Source organism: Talpa europaea (genome assembly GCF_964194135.1).
Source record: "Talpa europaea genome assembly, chromosome: X".
Taxonomy (NCBI): Eukaryota; Metazoa; Chordata; class Mammalia; order Eulipotyphla; family Talpidae; genus Talpa; species Talpa europaea.
In genome coordinates, this window is record NC_140081.1 from 81,220,194 (window position 1) to 81,238,582 (window position 18,389).

General features: G+C 51.4%; 1 protein-coding gene across 2 annotated transcripts in view; it reads left to right on the forward strand.

Moving 5' to 3' along the window:
- BCORL1 (BCL6 corepressor like 1) overlaps nt 1–13,378 on the forward strand; it is a gene marked incomplete at both ends in the record, with an annotated part of 41,065 nt that extends 27,687 nt beyond the window's left edge. For both annotated transcript variants that reach the window (XM_084258447.1, XM_084258448.1), the window contains 5 exons: nt 32–198; nt 1,085–1,230; nt 8,555–8,632; nt 9,718–9,871; nt 13,096–13,378. In XM_084258447.1, coding sequence (XP_084114573.1) covers nt 32–198; nt 1,085–1,230; nt 8,555–8,632; nt 9,718–9,871; nt 13,096–13,378 — 828 coding nt within the window. The remainder of the gene's footprint in view (nt 1–31; nt 199–1,084; nt 1,231–8,554; nt 8,633–9,717; nt 9,872–13,095) is intronic.
- Nucleotides 13,379–18,389: the final 5,011 nt, after the last annotated feature.

Below are 18,389 nucleotides of genomic sequence, written 5' to 3' on the forward strand. Positions count from 1 at the left end.
TTTGCTCATAGGGCTGTCTGTGTCCCCACAGGATGTTGTTCTCTACTGCCTCCAGAAAGACAGTGAAGACGTGAATCACCGCGACAACGCAGGCTACACGGCTCTGCACGAGGCCTGCTCCCGGGGCTGGACTGACATCCTGAACATCCTGCTGGAGCATGGGGCCAATGTGAACTGCAGCGCACAGGATGGCACAAGGCAAGAAGGCAGCTTTTTCCCAGCTAAGAACCCCAATTCAAGACAGCCTGTCCCAGTCTGACCTTTGCCACATGCCAGGCTGAGAGTTGCAGAGAGGCCTTGTCAGGCATTTCAATGGCTGACTGCAGAGAGAACTGGTTTGGAGCTGAGGCAGATGGGTTCCTGGCTTACCAGTCCACATGGATTACCAAGGGGAGGCTGAGGTTGTCTGGGAACACCCCATCAGATGCAGCTTTACCAGGAAGACCACTCAGGCCCTGCTTAAATCACGCTGATGGGCTACCTGTCTTAGGCAGAGTCATGACTTTGGGAACTGGGAGGCTGACCTTATTAGGGTCACATCCCAGGTATGATTCTTGATTCGCTCTCCAGCCACTTTTTAAGGACACGGCTGTGTCTTAAACAAGTTGCACCATCCTCTTCTATCAAAAGGCCTGCATCCTGGGCAAAACAGAGAGATAAACTGCATACCTAGTGGGGGGACTTGAGTCAGAGGATGCAGGCCCTGCTTGGCCGCCACCTGGTACATGGAGCTGTTCTGCTCATCCCTGTGCTGGGGCAGCCATCTGGACCTTCTGTTCTCATGCCCAGCATCTGCTTTAAGTGTGTCCTCAGGCAGGAGCCCATTTTCTCCCGACCTCCGGAGCTGTCAGTGGGGTTCCACTGTGCCCTAGGGATTGTCGCAAGTTTGAGAGGAACATAGACAAATGGGAGGAAGGAGAAAGAGGTGGAGAGAGAGGAGGATCCAGAATGATGCAGGGTGGGGGGTACAACTCAGAAGTGGGTTTCCTGTCGTATTATACGGAATCACCTCATTTTACTTTTCCCTGAGGTAACCTGAAGCTTAGACACCCAGGTTTGTCCTCATCCTCTGTCACCTCTGCAGGCCAGTTCATGATGCGGTGGTCAATGACAACCTGGAGACCATGTGGCTCTTGCTGTCCTATGGAGCTGACCCCACGCTGGCCACCTACTCAGGACAGACGGCCATGAAGCTGGCCAGCAGCGACACCATGAAGCGCTTTCTCAGCGGTAAGCATGACTCAGACCTGCCTGAGGCCATCATCCTTGGGGCTGGCCTCTGATTCCTGAGCTCTTGAGGAGCCACTCTCCCTCTCTCTCCCTATCTCCACCAGCTCATTCAGGACCTTGGTCAGCCCTCCTCATAGGTTTTCCTTCAGAGAGAACAAGAGAGAGCAAGTGGAGCATGGAGGCCTTGACTCCTGTTCAGCCCACCTCCATCTAGTCTCTAGTTAAGCCCACTCAGCCCTGCATTACTCTTACCATGTGTAGGTCTCAGGCCTCACAGTCCGACCCAAATTCTCTGTGGCTAGGGACAGGAGGGTTGCCTGTTCCTCCTCCAGCTCTAGGTCCCAGGCCCCTGTCCTTGAGAAGCAAAGCAGCTTTGGGATTTTCATTCAGTCATTTGTCCCGGACCAGCGACGCCTCTTGTTCTCTTAGCACTGAACCATCACTGGGGGTGCAGGGCTCAGGGCAAGCCACCCCTTGTGTCTTCCTCCCACATACCATGTGCTGCTGTACTCTCTCTTACACACATACACACACATGTTGTTGTCTATACTCCACTTGGTTCCCCGGGGTAGCTTGCATAGACAAATACCCAGTGCATTGCAACAGGATAAAAAGCACCACATGAAACTGTCTCTAATCCACAGTTCTAATCCAGGGGCCTCTTTGGGCTAGACACTGCTCTGCTGAGGGACTTGTAGCCCTCTGGGTCCAAATAATGCTATCTCACCGTAGCGGTGGTTAGCATAGCTGCCTTGCAAATAATGCTGTCTCTAATCACGTTAGTAAGCAGACAGACTCTGTTTCCCTGCATCCTTCTCAAAAATCCAAGAGGAGTTTGAATGTTGAAACCATTTTAAGTAGTTAAAAGATTAGAAATAAACCCTTTTTCATGTCTTCTCATTTCTGTTAACTTATTCCAACTCCTAACCAGCCTTTTGATGCCTCCTTACAACTAACTCAAGTGCCAGTTTCTGATGCAGAATCAAGAGGCTTTTTAAAAAAAAAGATTTATTTTCTTTCTTTTTTTTTTTTTTTAAATAGAGGCATGTTTTATTTATTTATTTATTTGCTTGTTCGTTTGTTTTTGTTTATACATGCACTGGGTACAGTCAGAAGCGCGGGAGGGTGAGAGAATTCACCAGAGCCAGAGCGGGGAGCAGAGCAGGCAGAAGGACCGAAGTACACTGCTGAGGGGAGCAGCGGGCGGCAGGAGAGGTCTGCGCGCCATGTGGGACCCTCCTCAGGTGGCCGGGGAGCAGCCGGGAATCGAACCGGCGCTGCAGAGGCTGCGGGCAGCTTCGCAACCCAGCGCTCAACCGCTGCGCCACCAGGGAGGCCCCTTATTTTCTTTCTTTATGCAAGAGCTGGGGTGTAGGCCAGAGGTGCAGGGGTGGGGGGGCGGGGGTAAGAGGATTCACCAGAGACAGTGGGGAGCAGAACAGGCGGACTGACTGAAATACACTGCTGAGGGGAGCAGCGGGCATCGCAGGAGAGAACTGCTGCGCCATGTGGGCTAACTCTCTTGCTGGGGATCAAACTCATGCTGCAGTGGCTTTGGATAGCTTCATAGTGCTGAGACTTAACCTCTTGCTCCACTAGGGAGGCCCAAGACTTTTCTTAATTCTAGCACTTTCTAGCCTGTCCAGGCTGAACACTTTCTTTCATATCTTGACATTGTTTTTCAACTTTATGAGCATGGAGCTCTAGTATAGTTTTATAATGAGGGTCAGAAGCTGAAAGAAGTGTTAGCTAAAATGGGGCCACCTCTTTGCCAGACAAAATCAAGTGATAGTTACATGCAGGACGGTTGTTAGGGAATATGCTAGCTAGCTGCACTGGGCTAGGACCATGACCAGACATCCCAGGGGGGCAGGCACTGTTGGTGTTTTTTCAGTGTCTTGAGTCCAGTATTTCCTTTTTTTAACCTTCTCCCCTCTTCTCCTGCAAATCTGTCCCCTGGCATAGGAACTGCAGGAAGCTCTGTAGGGTTGGAGGTGCCCAGCTGTCCCAACTCTTAGACCTGACCACATTTGCGTAGCCTTCTGGTTTTTCTTTTTTTACCTTTCCTGGCTGGCTAAAATATTTAAAAAGCATTTTGCTTTTCACCCCAGAGCATTTGCCTGATCCGACTCACCATATGTAGATTATCTTCTTCCTCCCTTAGTGGAGATCTCACTGGGCAGAAAGTGAAGGCGAAACACTACAGGATGCCAAGAACTCCATTTTCTGCAGGGTTGCACCTCCTGTGGTGCTCCCCTCACTGTGTGCAAGGCCCTTGTTCTGGTAAAGTCTGGGAATCAAATTCTCTTTTAAATGCATGAAGGAATGTCACTATTTACAGGTACCCTGCAGTGAATCCTTTTGTAAAGCAGAAGGTGCTGGTTACTCATTTGAGTTATAAAGGTAGATTTGCCAGTGATTGGGTTGACTTAGAGAAGGCCCATTTCTCCTGAGATCTTGAAGGATGTAGCGGCCATTCTTGATTTGTTCATTCATCTGTGCATTTATTGAACACCTCTTAGTTTTTAGGCTCAATGCTGGGTGCTGGAGGCCAGATAGGGAACCCTTTCTACCCTAGGCTTGGAGCACCAAGTTGTCTGAACCCTCACAGAGGCCTCTGGAAGGCCGCCTCCTTGGACCAAGTTATAGGCAGGCATGTGACTGATTTACCTTTTGACCCTTTGAAGAAAAGAGCTATATCTAAGCTTGCCAAGGGAAAACAGATTGGGTTTTCCTCCTCTGTTAGAAAGAATGTGGGGGCTGGGGTGGGGGTTGCTGTTGCAGTTTGGTTTGGGCACTGGAGGATGTATCAGGACTGCTTTTCCTTCCCCTGATGAAAGGGTTAGCAATTTACCACTGGAGGTCACTGAATCACAGGTTTTTGTTTTTCCTGCCAGAGACCTCTGCCATTTGACCCCATGTTGAAGACTGCTTGTTTTTTGTTTTTCTCTTCTTTCATGTCCCTCAGTTGGTGACTTGGTTGGAGGATGTAGGGAGGGGTATGATGGGACCCTGGGAAATAGACAAACTCTGATTGCCAGGGTAACTGCTCACAGTGAATACTTAAAAAAACTTATTAAGGCAAAACTCACGGAACAGAAAATTAACCATTTTAAAGCAAACAGTTCAGTAGTATTCAGTGCATTCACAAAGTTGTACAGCACCAATTCAGTCTAGTCTCACAAATTTTCATCACCCCCAAATGAAACCTCACATCCATTAAAGGGCCTTTGTGTCTGACTTCTTTCTCACAGCCTCATGCTCTCAAGGTGGTACCATGTCCCAGTACTTCCTTCTTTTTTAAGGCTGAGTTCAGGTTCCCCTGCTATCCAAAAGTAGATTGTTCCTATGAAACCTTTCTGAAATGGTGAAGAAGCAATTACCATGAATTTATATGGAAATATTTTTCAGCATTCCCAGACCCAAAAATTAACCTACAAAATCATACAAATGAAACGCAAATGAAAATAATACTAACATGTAGTAAAAGCAGGATTAATATATAGCCTGCATAGAGCCGTCCCAGGACAGGAGCTTGGCGAGGCCACTCGCTACTTGGGGTGCTGCTGCCCCTAGAGCAGCTGCTGCAAAACCAACACTGAATGCTATTTTCACTTTTTGCCTTGTCGTAAAAGTGGAAATCCTCTTCAGATTCCTTTTGACTAGCAAACACAGTATAGTCATCTCAGTATCCGCAGGGCATTGTTTCCAGGACCCGCAATGGATACCGAAATCCTCCAGTGCTCAAGCCCCTTATATAAAGTGGCATGATGCTTGTATGTAACCTGCACACATCATCTCATGTACTTTAAAGATTTTTTATTTATTTATGCATACAAGAACTGGGGTACAGGCCAGAGGTGTGGGGGGATGAGAGGATTCACCAGAGACAGAGTGGGGAGCAGAACAGGAGGATTTACTGAAATACACTGCTGAGGGGAGCAGCGGGCGAGACAGGAGAGGTCTGCTGCACCATGTGGGTCAGCTCCCTGGCCAGGGATGGAACTCATGTTGCAGTGGCTGCAGATAGCTTGATGGTGCTGAGACTTTCACCCCTCCTCCACACACCCCATATACTTGAAATCCTCACTAGATCACTTATAAAATCTATTACGATGTAAATGCTATGTAAATAGCTAGACTAAATTGTTTAGGTAATATTGACTAGGAAAAAAAAAGTCTGTACATGTTTAGTACAGACAGAACCATCCTAGGCCTAACTACCTAGTACCTATTTTCTGGCCATGTTTGGTTGAATTCTTGTACGTGGATGGAGGCTGCCTGTATTCATGTAAGTCTTTCAGAAAGCAGAATGGTGTAACATGACCTTTCAAAGAGCAGGGGTGAGTGTCTATAATATTCCAATGTATGAATATACTACCTTTTCTTCATCTGTGAGTGGATGGACATCTGGGTTATATTCACCTTTTGGCAAGTTTGACTAGTGCTGGCTGCTATGAACATGAGTGGGCACGTCTTTTAGTACCAGTTTTCAATTCTTTTAGATGTGTACCTAGGAGTGGGGTTACTGGGCTGGGCGTACATTTTGAAGGGAAGGACAACAAAGTTGTGGCAGAGGGTCCAGGAAAGTCACTCCTCACCCTCTCACCCTGATTGTCTGTGAAGATCTATGAGCAAGCATGAATCAAAGCTGCTTCATAAAGCCTGTCTTGGAGTTTCTTATGTGCCACTCATGGGCCTGTTCTGACTTCTGCATCTTTGCTCATGCCAATTAACTTTTGGCTGTCTCAAAAAGCAAATTCACCTGCAAGTGACAAAGATTTGCTGTCAGTCAGGAGAATTAGAGGAATGTACCCAGGGGCTCTGAAGGCAGTTCCTAGAGAGGAACCCCAGGAATGCAGTGAGCTCAGGGCTGCTCTGATGGAATCCTTGTGTGACCTCTTGGGCAGGGGGCAGCAGTGTTTGAAGGCATGTTAAACAAGCACATGGCTTTATAATCTCACCTTGTAGTAGTTCCCCCCTCCCTCCTTTCCTTTTATGCTCATCTGTTACGCTCTTACTGTGTGCCAGGCACCTGGGCTGAGGTCCTGGGAAGACAAAGGTAAACAGACATGTAGTCCCTGCCTTTTGGGAACTTACTGTCTTATTCCTTTATCTTCCAGGACACTTAGCACAGGACTGGGCTCAGACTAGATAGCTAACAGACAAATGCTTCTGTAAGAAACTACTCCCAACCCTCACAGGTGATACAGGGTATGGAGGAGCACGTAAGATGGCAGCCATGACCTGAGTTTTTTCATGGAATGCATAAAAAAAAACTTATGCACAGGTTTTCCACTTTGGCTGCCCAGCCCTTACTTCGAAAGCTTTTCTTGGGCTGTCTTTTCCTACAGGAAGAAACTCTTCACCTCCCAGAAAGTTGCTGAAAAATGACTTCTTTTAGTTGTTTACAACATCTAATAGGCATTGTTGTTTATAAGATGTGTGACCCAAGGGGAAGGCCTGTTGGAGTGTGGCAGTTTGCTCCATTGGGGGAAGCTAGCGCCATTCCTTTAAAAGTGGCTGCCAACTTCTTCTGAGGATTTGGTTTTTAGAGGACACCGTCACCTCACCTGTGGCCTTTGGATTCACTTCTGTCCTGCTGCTCAGCTGTCACTGAGGGCTGGTGGCAACCATACAAAGCTAAATCAACTTGCCAACTGTGCTAGGTAGCATATTGGCAACTGCTGGGCCAGGTGCCCATAGATGACACAATTGAATTTGTCTTGAAAGTCTGCTTTTTATCCACGTGGGGATGAGACATGAATTCTACTAGATGATGCTTAGTGAGGAAACAAAAAGGCAAGGAGTAACCTGATGTCTGTTCTCAGATCCAGTGAGAAAACAGTACTTCAAGACTTTTTTTATTGTGTTAAATATACATAATACAAAATTTACTCTTTTAATCATTTTAAGTGTGGAAATCAGTGACATTAAACATTCACAGTTTCTGCCATGATCACCACTGTTGAGTTTCAGAATTTTCTTATCACCCAATAGGAAATGCTGTAGCCATTTGGCAGTTACTTCCCATTCCCGCTTCCCCCAACCCTGGCAACCTCTAGTCTGCTTTCTGTCTCTAGAGTTGCATGTTCTGTATATTTCATATACATGGAACCACACCATATGTGGGTTTTTGTATCTGACTTCTTAATATAATATTTTCAAGGTTCATCCATTTATTAGGATCAGTACTTGATTCCTTGTTTATGGCTGAATAATATTCCACTGTATAGATATGCCACATTTTGTTTATCCCTTCATCACTTGAACAACATTTGGGTTGTTTCTACTTGGTAGCTATTGTGAATAGAGCTGCTATGAACATTGAAGTCTAAGTTATTGTTTGAATGCCTGTTTTAAGTTCTTTGAGGTATATACCAAGGCATGAAAGTAAAAGGTTTTTGTGAGGATAAATTTGACTACCTCCCCCATGTTTTCCAAATTGAAACAGAAGGAATTATGCTTCCTTATCTTACTTTGAATTGGAGAGGTCGTGATTGGGTATATGAATGTTGTGACCATTAAGGAGATAGCCCAGGATTCTGCTTGCAGAGAATTCCCAGTACCACTGAGAGCAGGGGGCCCAGACCCAAATGCCTTCAGGCTGATGATGTCAGAGAGCAACAGCAGGCTGGGTGTTGATTTGGGGAACATTCATGCTGCCTCTTCTCCAGCCAACTTTTGACATGCCGGAGTGTGGATGCAGCATTGCCAGATCTGCTTTTTTTAAGAAAAGTTGAAAATCCAGATTTTGAAGTAAAATCTTCCAATTTTAAAATGTTGGAAGTCAAGGAAATGTTTTTGGTTTAAAACACTGGGCCAGGGCCTCCCTGGTGGTGCAAGCGATTAAGTCGCAGCACTATGAAGCTATCTGTAGCCACTGCAGCATGAGTTCGATCCCTGGCCAGGGAGCTGACCCACTTGGCACAGCAGACCTCTCCTGTCTCACCTGCTACTCCCCTCAGCAGTATATTTCAGTCAGTCCACCTGTTCTGCTCCCCACTCTGTCTCTGGTGAATCCTTTCACCCCCCCCCCACAATTCTGGCCTGTACCCCAGGTCTTGTATGCATAAATAAATAAACTTTAAAAAAATAAAACACTAGGCCAAACCGTAGGTGATCCGGTGGGCTAGGTATGGCTCCTGGCTACTGATTTGCAACTTCTCATTGGCAACAAGAAGCATATCTCTGGTCACTCCTGGCCCCTCATGTGATCCTTTCTTCCCTGTTCCCACATGTAGCCCCACATGGATGTGTTTTGCTTCTGGATTCCTTCTTCAGCCAAGCCTCCTTGACTCACTGCCTTATCTTCTTTTATCAGATCACCTCTCGGATCTTCAGGGAAGGGCAGAAGGTGATCCTGGTGTATCCTGGGACTTTTACAGCAGTTCCGTGTTGGGTAAGCTTTAAATGGGAATCTTCCCACCCATGTCTATGGCTCAGAGATATGTGTATTATTTTGGGTTTTACTGATTTTTCTCAAAGATAGGAGTGACCCTGTGGAGGTAGCCCTTTTCACCTCTTAGTAGCTCACAGACTCTTTTACCCACACCCTAACCCTTGTTTCCCCTGGACACAACTCGTTGTCCTAAACCAGGAAACCACTGATTTGGACAAAGCCATCTCTGACTCTACCACTCCCCACCTTGGGTACTTTTTTATACTTACTCTTTCAAGATCCCTGGCTTTGTCCTAACCCTACCAGAAGCCCCGATGTATACGTTGTCATCTCTTCTGGCATTGCTCATACTCAGGAAGGACCCCGCCCCTCATCTGGAAGCTACCATTCCCTCCCTACCCTGCCCCCATGGTACACACAGTTTGGGGCAGCACTGCTCTCTTCTGAACCCCTCATCTTCTGGCCCAAGCTTTCTTCTCTTGGAAGAGAAGTGCACCTGCATCTATGGCTGTCATCTAGGGGCTGCAGATTGGGAGAGGCACCCACCGCTAACCTTGGGAAAAGCTGAAGCAAGAGAAGGTTGGGGCAGAATGAAGCAGGCCACACCCAACACAAAGCTGGAGCAATGGTCACTTTCATTTTAAGTTCTTAGTATAAATCACTTCATTTCAATGACACCCACTTCCTGATCAGTCAGGATCACTTACAATATCACTATGTGTAACAATCAGAAAGCCTTGAGCCCCATCTGCCCAGGCTGTTGGGGGCCCCTGACGGGCAGTTGGAACAGTTTGGAGAAGCTTCAGGCTTTCATCTGAAACAGCTGAGCAGCTCCTTGTTCACGTCACCCTGTCTTTTCCCAGTGGAAACCTGGAGGAGTACAATGAATTTCTGGCCACAAAAATACCATCTGCCAATGATGTGAGCCAGGGGATCAGTGAGCCTGGGCTCTGAGCAGGGGTCTGTAGGCTTCCTGTTGATCTCCTAACCACCCATTGTCACCCCTTTTCTCTTGTTGGAATGTTTCATTTCTTCATTTTCGTGCGTGTTGCAAAGTCCCAACTCCTTGTGTGTTCTCCTTACAGAGGGAAAAGACGGGTTTGCCTGTGACCTCCTACATAACCCTCCAGGGAACTCTGATCAAGAAGGAGATGATGGGGAAGAGGATGATTTTATGTTTGAGTTCTCAGACAAGCCTCTTCTCCCTTGCTACAACCTCCAAGTATCAGTGTCCCGCGGGTAAGTGTCTGAAGAGATCTATGGAGACTGAGCGCCAGCATCCTGGCAACCCCCAGTCCCGCCTCCCTGGGAAAGGTGGAGTTCTCTAGAAGGAAGTAGAAGCTTGGAAAAGGAGCACTGTTGCATACAAAGATAATACATGACTAAATTCAGCCTGACTTTCTAACCCAGATTCGTAGTATGGGTGCACTGACTGCATGTGTTCCTTCAACCCTATATCTGCATTCAGTCTCTGAAGGATGTTTGCACTGTTCCTGGGTGTAAGAGAGGATCTGGGAGATATTTGGGCTGATGAACTACTAGAATCTCCGGAACATTTTTGTGGTTTCTGGGGACAGCCAGACTGAATATTTGAAATTGAGATTCTTGGAAGAGCCAGGACATATGGTTGCCATAGCTATGGGGCCACTGGGGTCCTTTAAGTAATCCGCAGGCTGGTTTTTCAGAGCCTGAATGTTGGTGAGAGGATGGCATCGGTGCTGTCAGCTCAGGTTGCCCTGTACATTACATTGGGAATCACCCATTTCCAGAAATTAGAATATACCTGACACTTAACATCAGGCTCGACCCAGTTCAGTCCTTACTTGGAGATTCAGAAGGGAGCTGAGCAGCCTGCAGGGCCGTGGCTGCAGTCAGGCCTCACTGAGCTGTGCGGGGCAGCGCTGCTTAGGAGGAGGCAGGGTGACTCCGTCTTTGTTCTTAGCCTCTGTCGTTAAGTGTTTTCTCCTTCTTGGTATCTGCAGATATCTCAAATACCTTTGCAAACAATTGTAAGGATTCTTTTTTGATATCTATTTTTAAAAAAGCAGACCCTAGTTTTTTTCTTTAAGTGAAAGTACATGAAGTGCACTTGACAGAGAGAGGGGTGGATGGTCAATCAGGAGGCCTGACTGAGACCCTCAGTTGACACAGATGACCACTAGACCGTTCTTTCTTTACACCCCGTCCCCCATGGCCTGATAAGAATAAAAATAGCCTATATGATGATACCAGTAGGGATCAAGTTTCAGGGGCTTTTGGTCTTTATTCTTCGGGGCATAAGCTGATCCCCGAGGGGTGGGGGCGGGCCTCTGGGATATAGTATTGCACAGTTAATTAATTCCTTCAAAGTATTCAGCACCACCTCTGAAACAGGATCTTGGCCCCAGGCAGTAAAGGACTAGGGTAGCGTGCTTTAGGTGCTGACAGGACTCAGGAACCCAGGCCGTGGGCTGCTCAACCAGCCAGGCCAGAGGCAGGGTTTCTGCTGTGAGCTTGGTCCCAGCAAAGCAGGTTTTCCTGACTTTACATTCTCCGGCACCTCCTCTCAATCAACCCTTCCCCATAGTTGCAGTATGATATGAAAATTTATGTTCTTCAAGAAGTAGAAGGGTGTAAAGTGATGACTCTTAGGCCCTGTGGGGTTCAGAAGCGCCTTCTGAATTATCAAAGCAAGACTGAATTCTGATCACCACTTAATGTTCTGGGGTCACCCCCCCATACACTCTTTGAAAGTAATGATCCAAGTGTATGTTACCTACATTCTCTTAACTCAGAACACTCCATTCCTTGACTGTGTGAGATGATAGAGTTTGCTCTCATTTGAAAGAAATGTTGCGCTTTAAGAATTTGGGGCTTAGGTGGACATTTTAGGTGCTGTTCAGAACACTCAATTCCATAAAGTTGGCTTAAGCAGTTGTACTGAGTCAAACCCTGAGGTCCAGAATACAGCTCTGGCTTCAGAGAATCTCCAGTCTAGTAGAAGAGACAGACAGGTATACAATTTACTTGAATAAGAGATTTATTATTATAAAATAGAAACCCAAATAAACCCAAGCCATTCAGAAGGGTGTCAAGTAAAAAATAAAAGTTCAAGTCGATCCCGAGCCCTATTCCTATGCCACACAGAGAATCACAGTTTGTTTATTTTGTATCCTTTCCCAGGTGGGCTCTGTTGCAAATATTTTAATAGGGTTCTGAAGCAGGTTCCATGAACCCCTGGCAGATGGGTTGAACAGTCAGCAGGGGAAGGCTTCACTGGTGGGCCAGAGAGGAGAAAGGGATGAAAGGCGTGGCATGAGCAAAGGCACTGAGACACACAAGTGCAGAAGGCCGGGGTAGTCTTTCAGCAAGTAGCTGGCACCTGGAGCGAAGGGAAGACTTGGTGTATGCGTGTGTGCGCATGTGTGCGTGTTGTTGGGTGGAGATGGGCCTGAGGAAGTTGAACGGGGTCATGTGTGGAAGGTCTTGAGTGATATCATGCTAAAGAATTTGGAGGGTTTTCTTTCACTGGAGGTACTGGGGAGCCATTGAAAGCTCTTTAGGGAGGGAGAGAAAAGGTCAGATTTTCTTTTTAGAAAACTAACAAATAGTAAAAGAGGATCCAGCAAGGGTGGCAGGGTGCAGGAGAGTGACTTTTGGCAGAGGGAAACCTGTTAGAGGGCCGATGCAATATAGTCCAGGCCAAAGTGGTGAAAACTGGAAGTGGGAGAGTAGAATGGCAAGGTGGGGAAGCCCTGGCAACAGGGGCCACTAGCATGGGCTGCAGCCCTTCTCCCTGCTGTGGCCAAAGTGAGTGTTTGGCCCATGAGAGAGGCCCGTAACTGGCCTCTCCAGCACCCCTCCCAGCTGTCCCCAGGCTGCCGCCCAGTTGGGTGTGCTCAGCAAAGTCTGACTGGCTGTAACGTGAGCTCTGGCCCTGCAGAAACGATGGTGCTGCTGCTGGAGAAAAAAACTTGTCTAATGCATTCCAGAGCCAAAGAGACATGCCTTTTGGATTACCCACAGTTTAGGCCTTTCTCCATGGCTCCCCCTCTGCTGGGGATGATCTTGGAGAATAAGGAGGCAGGGGGAGCAAGAGCGAGAACAGGAAAGGGAAACAAGAGGGGTGGGCCGGGGTCCGTCAGGGAAAGAACGGGTCCCGGCAGATGGTGAAGTCCCGGTCATGGGGTGTACGCTACGGCCGGGAGGCCTGCTAAGGGTTTTTAGCTTAGGGAAGGCCCATTTTCCTCCTGCTTCCACTTTTTGGAAGAGGACAGTCATGGGTCACTGCTGGTCATTTAGCTGCTAGCTGGACCGGCCAACGTCGGGGACAGGAGAAAGCGTTCTCAGCTCCACCCAAGGAGCCTGTGACTTAGTGGGCTATTGCTAGATTGGCAGCCTTCCTTGACCCTCCCACCGGCTTCCTGCCACCCCACCGCCTCCCCTCAGCCCCCTTCCTTAACTCCCATTCTTGCCTTTTCTAGGCCCTGCAACTGGTTTCTCTTTACCGATGTCCTGAAGAGGCTGAAGCTTTCCTCGAGGATCTTTCAGGCTCGGTTCCCGCACTTTGAAATTGCCACCTTGCCCAAAGCGGAGTTCTACAGGCAGGTGGCCTCCAGCCAGCTGCTGACCCCTGCCGAGAGGCCTGGAGGCTTGGACACCACTTCTGCACTGGGCTCCTCTGAGACTGTGGAGCTGGTGCAGTATGAGCCTGAGCTAATTCGGCTCCTAGGGTCTGAGGTGGAGTTCCAGTCTTGGAACAGTTGACTGGGAAAACAGCCCCTCCCTTTTCTTCTTTCTCCTCCCAAGTTCACCCTCCCCCTACCTCCCATGTCTTTCTCCCGCCCAGCACCAGACTGCAGAATGAGGCAATAATTCGGACCAACAAGAAGCCGCCTTATCAATGCCAGCATTAATTAATGACTGGATTTTTTTTTTTTTTTTTTTTGGTTACAGTTAGTTCTCATCTCCCTGTCATCGTCATTGTTCTTGTGGTTGGTGATGGGAGTGGAAAGTTGAACTCCACGTCTGAGGACGAGAGGTCCCAGGGGTGGAGGGAGGTGGTGCCAGGGTCCCTTGAACTGGCCTCCTTGTGTATGACCAAGACCAAACTTGGGCCCTGGGTGGCTGCGGCCTGTCCAGAAATGAGAGAAGCCCAGATCTCTGAGTGCCCCCTCTGTTCCCCTGTGTTCTTCTGTCTTCCATAGTATTTATTTTATTAGTATTTAATTTGTATTGTTTCATTGGTTTCTGATAAGTCTGTATCACTGTGACAATTTGAGACAACTTGTTGTATTGAGGGACTTTCTTCACCTCTTTTCTGTTTCTTCCTTGATAAGCTCTAAAGCTGCCCCCCCCCCACCACCACAGAGTTACTCCCAGGTTTTTTCTTGCACCGGGGAGGAGGTTGGAGGGTTGGGGACCATCAACTTGTGACTCATGAAGCTGGCTGGTGCTGGCCCAGGGCCGGGGTCCTGGGGGTAAATCCTGAGACTTTGGTGCTCCCCCACCCCCAGTTTTTTCTTGTTATACCCCCTGCCCTTTGCAGCAGCTCTGCTAGCTAGAGATGAGGTGGGAGCTGGGGTCAGTGAGTCACTAACAGGAGAGTGGAGACGGACCTGAAGGAGACAGGTTGCCCTCCTCACATCTTCCCACTGCTTCCCTCAGAGCGCCCCATATAGGTCTGTTCCCCAGCCCCCTGCCCCCGTTCTGCCCTCACCCCCTCTGGATACTGAGCCCCTCGGCTCATAGCCCTCGCCTCCTCCCTCTTCCCACTGCCCCACTCGCAGCACCCCTTGCTTCTCTTCTGTTCTCCCTCTGCCCCCCATTCCCCTTCGGAATCTTCAGAGGGCTCTGGAATTGACTGCCAGATGTGAAGTCCAGGCCTCAGCTGTTTCCGAGGCGGGTGAGGGCAGGAGCTGGGTCTCTGCCCCTCCGCTCCTGTCTGGGGGTAGGGGGCTGAGCGCCAGCACAGGGGTCCAGGCTGCCCTCCTGGCCTCGGGCCAACAGTGCTGGGTTAGTTCCGGGAGAGAGGGAGGAGCCCAGGCTGCTTCCCCCCCCCCCCCAGTGGCGCTCGTGCGTGTGTGTGGTCTTTCCCGCTCTTGTTCTTATTTTTCTACCAATTGCTATTTTTCCGAACAATCCTTGTAGAGAGTATGTGCCATCCAAAGGCAGGAGGGCCTCGCTGTGGCCGGCTCTGGTTGGAGATGGTACAGTTTTATTGTACAGGTGCTAAAACAACAACAACAAAAAGAAGAAAATGGAAAAAAAAAAAAGACAAAAAAAAAAGGAAAAAAAAAAAAGCCAGTTTGAGGATGGGACAATCTGTTCTCTGGAGACTCCCGACCCATGAGGGAGCATTGGTGGCTATTTTCTTTGTATTGTGTTTGTTCTTCGTTCGCGGGGGGAGTTCTCGACCCCCTTCTGTAGGACTGCTCCCCACCCCCACCATACTGCCCAGTTGGTTTTGAACTGTTGTTCTCCCTTTTTAAGAAAAAAAAAAATATATATATACATATATATATAAAGTTGAGGGGTTTTGGGTTTTAATTTTCTGGTTTTGGTGGGGTCGTGGTATTCTACGGTTTATGTCTGCCTTTCCTTTTCGCATTTGGGTGTGTGTTCTGGCTGCCCTCTATGTTTCATTTTAAGCAACTGGCTGTGGAGTCAAAAACACTTGCATACTGAAAAACGCACGTCAGGGCTTCTGTCTCCTGTCTCTCTTTACTCCTGTCCCCACCGTGACTTGCCCCTGCTCAGAGAACATGGGCCTCCCAGTGCAGTCCCCGGGGAAGCCCCTGGTCCTGCTTGACAGTTGGGGTCCCGGGAGAGGCGGTGAATGAGGAAGCAGCGGAGCGGCCGGTGCACATGGGGTTCTGGGGACAGGACCAGGGCCGGGGAAGGAAGGGAAGGCGGGGCAAGGCAGGGGCCGGCTGGGGCTGGGCTGGCGGCGAGGACGGAGCGGCCACATCGACTCGGGTGTGCGCTTGTGCGCGTGTGAGTGGGAGCGAGAGGGGGTGTCTGCGCCCGGTGGCCCCCAGAGAGGTAGCTGGGCCGGAGAAGGAGCCCCTTCCAGCTGGCTGTGACGAACGACCGCCCTTCGCTTGAGGCGGTCGCCAGTCTGCGGGGCTCTCTCCCGGCCTGGGCTGCCCGTACGGCATCTGCTGCAGCGATGCCTGCAGCGTCGCAGCACTCCACAGGGCGCCGGCGCTCCTGCCCCCCCCCCCACACACACACAGTGCAGCCTCCATGGTTTGGGTCTCCCAGGCCCAGCTACGACGGAGGCAAGAGGCCCGTCCTGAATTTTACAATTTCTCCTCCCACTTAGGGAAAACTGGTGGAAACTATGATTCCTGCTGACTGCTGAGGGGGGCCCGACAGGCCTAGGACGAGGCCCTTTGAAGCTCAATTCTTAGGGCCTGTCACCGGCTTATGTCACTGGAGAGCCCCATTCAGAATATAAGTCAGGGGATCCATGTGTCTGGCCCCCTGCAGCGCAGCCATCCCCAAGAGTGAGCTGCGCAAGCCCCGGGCGTGTGCTTGTGCGTGACTACAGGCTCCTACCAAGCGTGGAGCATCGGCCCTTCAGCTGCAGCAGAAGCCCGGCCTTTGCTTCCTCGTTGTGATCCTCAGGCCCTCTAGGGTTGCTGCTTTCTTGGGTTCCCAAACAACCCTGCGATAGTGATTGCAGGTAAATTCTGTTTGGAACTGGCAGCTAAGAAGCCAGACATGTCAATAGGTCAGGAAAGGCATGTGGCGGGTGCAGGACTTCAGCTCACCCCAGGATGCCCCGGGAGCCAAAGGGATGGCAGGGCCACTGGGCTGGTGAGAGGCTTCCTGGGAAGGGAGGTGCCCCGCGGATCCTTCAAGAAGTAGGAAGTAGGGATTTGGAGCGGCAGGGACAGATCTCCAAACTTGGGACAATCTGAGCAAAGGCTCGGAGACAAGAAAGTACCATTTCTGTGTCGCTTTGGCGGCAGGGGCAGGTGGGAGGTAGGGGTGGGAGCCCAGTGGAGCCACGGAAAGCTGGAGCCGGGTATGGCAGGTGTTTCGGTGTTGGGGGCGGAGCAGGCAGAGGTGAGGGAAAGAAAGATAATTGCTTGCAGTTCAGAAGAAAGCCTGAAGGGACAGTGGTGGAGGTTACCCTTAGATTTGCACTTAAGGCAGGAGGGATTGGGAGCCTGGCAGGGGCGAATCCTGGGGCCCGGGCTGGTGGAGAGAAGAGAGTGGCGCTGGTTTGGTTGTATGAGCGGAACTGTGTGTCTGTGTTTGAGAGACGGGAAGGAATGGGCGCTGGTCCCCCGGGGGAGCTGTGAGTGGCTTTTGGGTTTGTGTGCACACCCCTTCATTCACCTGGAGAAAGGCTGGAGGGGGGCGGTTAAAAGTAGATGCAAAGAGTAGCTCCCTGTTTTCAGGCATTGGGGTTCTCGCCCCGTGCCGTGCCTCTCTGGAGTCCTGCCGCTGCCCTTCGGCTGGCTGGGGAAGATGAAGGCAGGAGGCAAGGCGCCTCCTCATGGCAGGGGTGGGCGATCTGCAGCCCCGGGCTGGGCGGGGGTGCGGGCGGCTGGCATCTTGGGAAATGCTGTCCCGGCCCTTTCCCTGGAGCGCGGGCGGGGCCCGCTCCTCCACTGACCACCTGGGCTGCCCTTGGGTGGTAACCTAATCTTTGGAGCCTTCATTGCTCCATCTGCCAAATGGGGCTCAATTTACGAAGCACTGAAGAGGATCCCAGCGACAACACGCTCTTTAGGGAAGTCAGTTCCTCCTCGGCGCTGCGGTCACAAGTCGATCTTACCAGAATGTTCCTTTCGGGAGTGCAAGGCCGGAAGCGAAGCCCCGCCCAGAAGAAGGGCCGGCGGCACTCTCCCTCTCCCTGCCAGGCTGGGGTGTGCGGAGACACGGAGCCGAAGGCGCCTGCCCCCTGCACATCCCAGCCGGCCCCCGGGAAGCTGCCCCGGCCAGACCAGCGCCGCCCCCAGGCTGGCCGGCTGAGCGGCCGACCCGGAGCGGGGCGGGCCGGGCTCCGCGTGCTCCCTCCGGCCGCGGGGTTCCCGCGGGGAAGGCCGGCGAGCCGCGGCGTCGGTCGCCCGGCGCCGTCCCTCCGGGGGCCCGCGCGCAGGCCGCAGGCGGTCGGGCCCTCCGCGGGCCCCCCGTGCCGTGGGCGCCTCGAGGCTCTCGGATGTCGGCGGGGGAGGCGGGCGGGCGCGGGCTCACCTGCAGGCCCCGGGTGGGGGGCGCGGGGGGCGCGGGGGCGGGGCGGGCGCGGCCGGCCAATGGGGAGCAGGCCTGCCCCCGGCGGCTCGGCGCCCCTGCAAAGTGGCGGGGAGGGCCGGCGCGGGAGAAGTTCGACGCCCTCGCACGGTGGAGGCCGTTGGAGGGGCCGGAACCAGCCGGGAGCGGCTCGGGGCGCAAAGTCAGCGCCCAGGGACGAGGGACGGAAGACGCGGCCGCGGCCTCCTTCACAGGAAGCGCCAGGCCCCGCCCGGCCGCCCCGCCCTGCACGGCTCCGCCGGGCTGCCCGCCCGCGGCTGGCGGCTCGACGGCGCCACCTGCCGGACGCCGTCCTCCCGCGCCCGGCGTGCCCGCGCCCGGGCTCTGAGCCCGCGACCCCTTGGCGCCGCCTCAGCCTCCCAGCCCTGGCAGCGCCCGGGAGCACGGCCTCAGTCGCCTCCGATCCAGCGGCTTCGGAGCCCCAGGCAAGCGGCTTTTTCAAAAACGTGATGGCATCAGAAAGACCTGGGCACAGGAGACCGACTTCTCGTTCCGCCCCTCCCCCGGG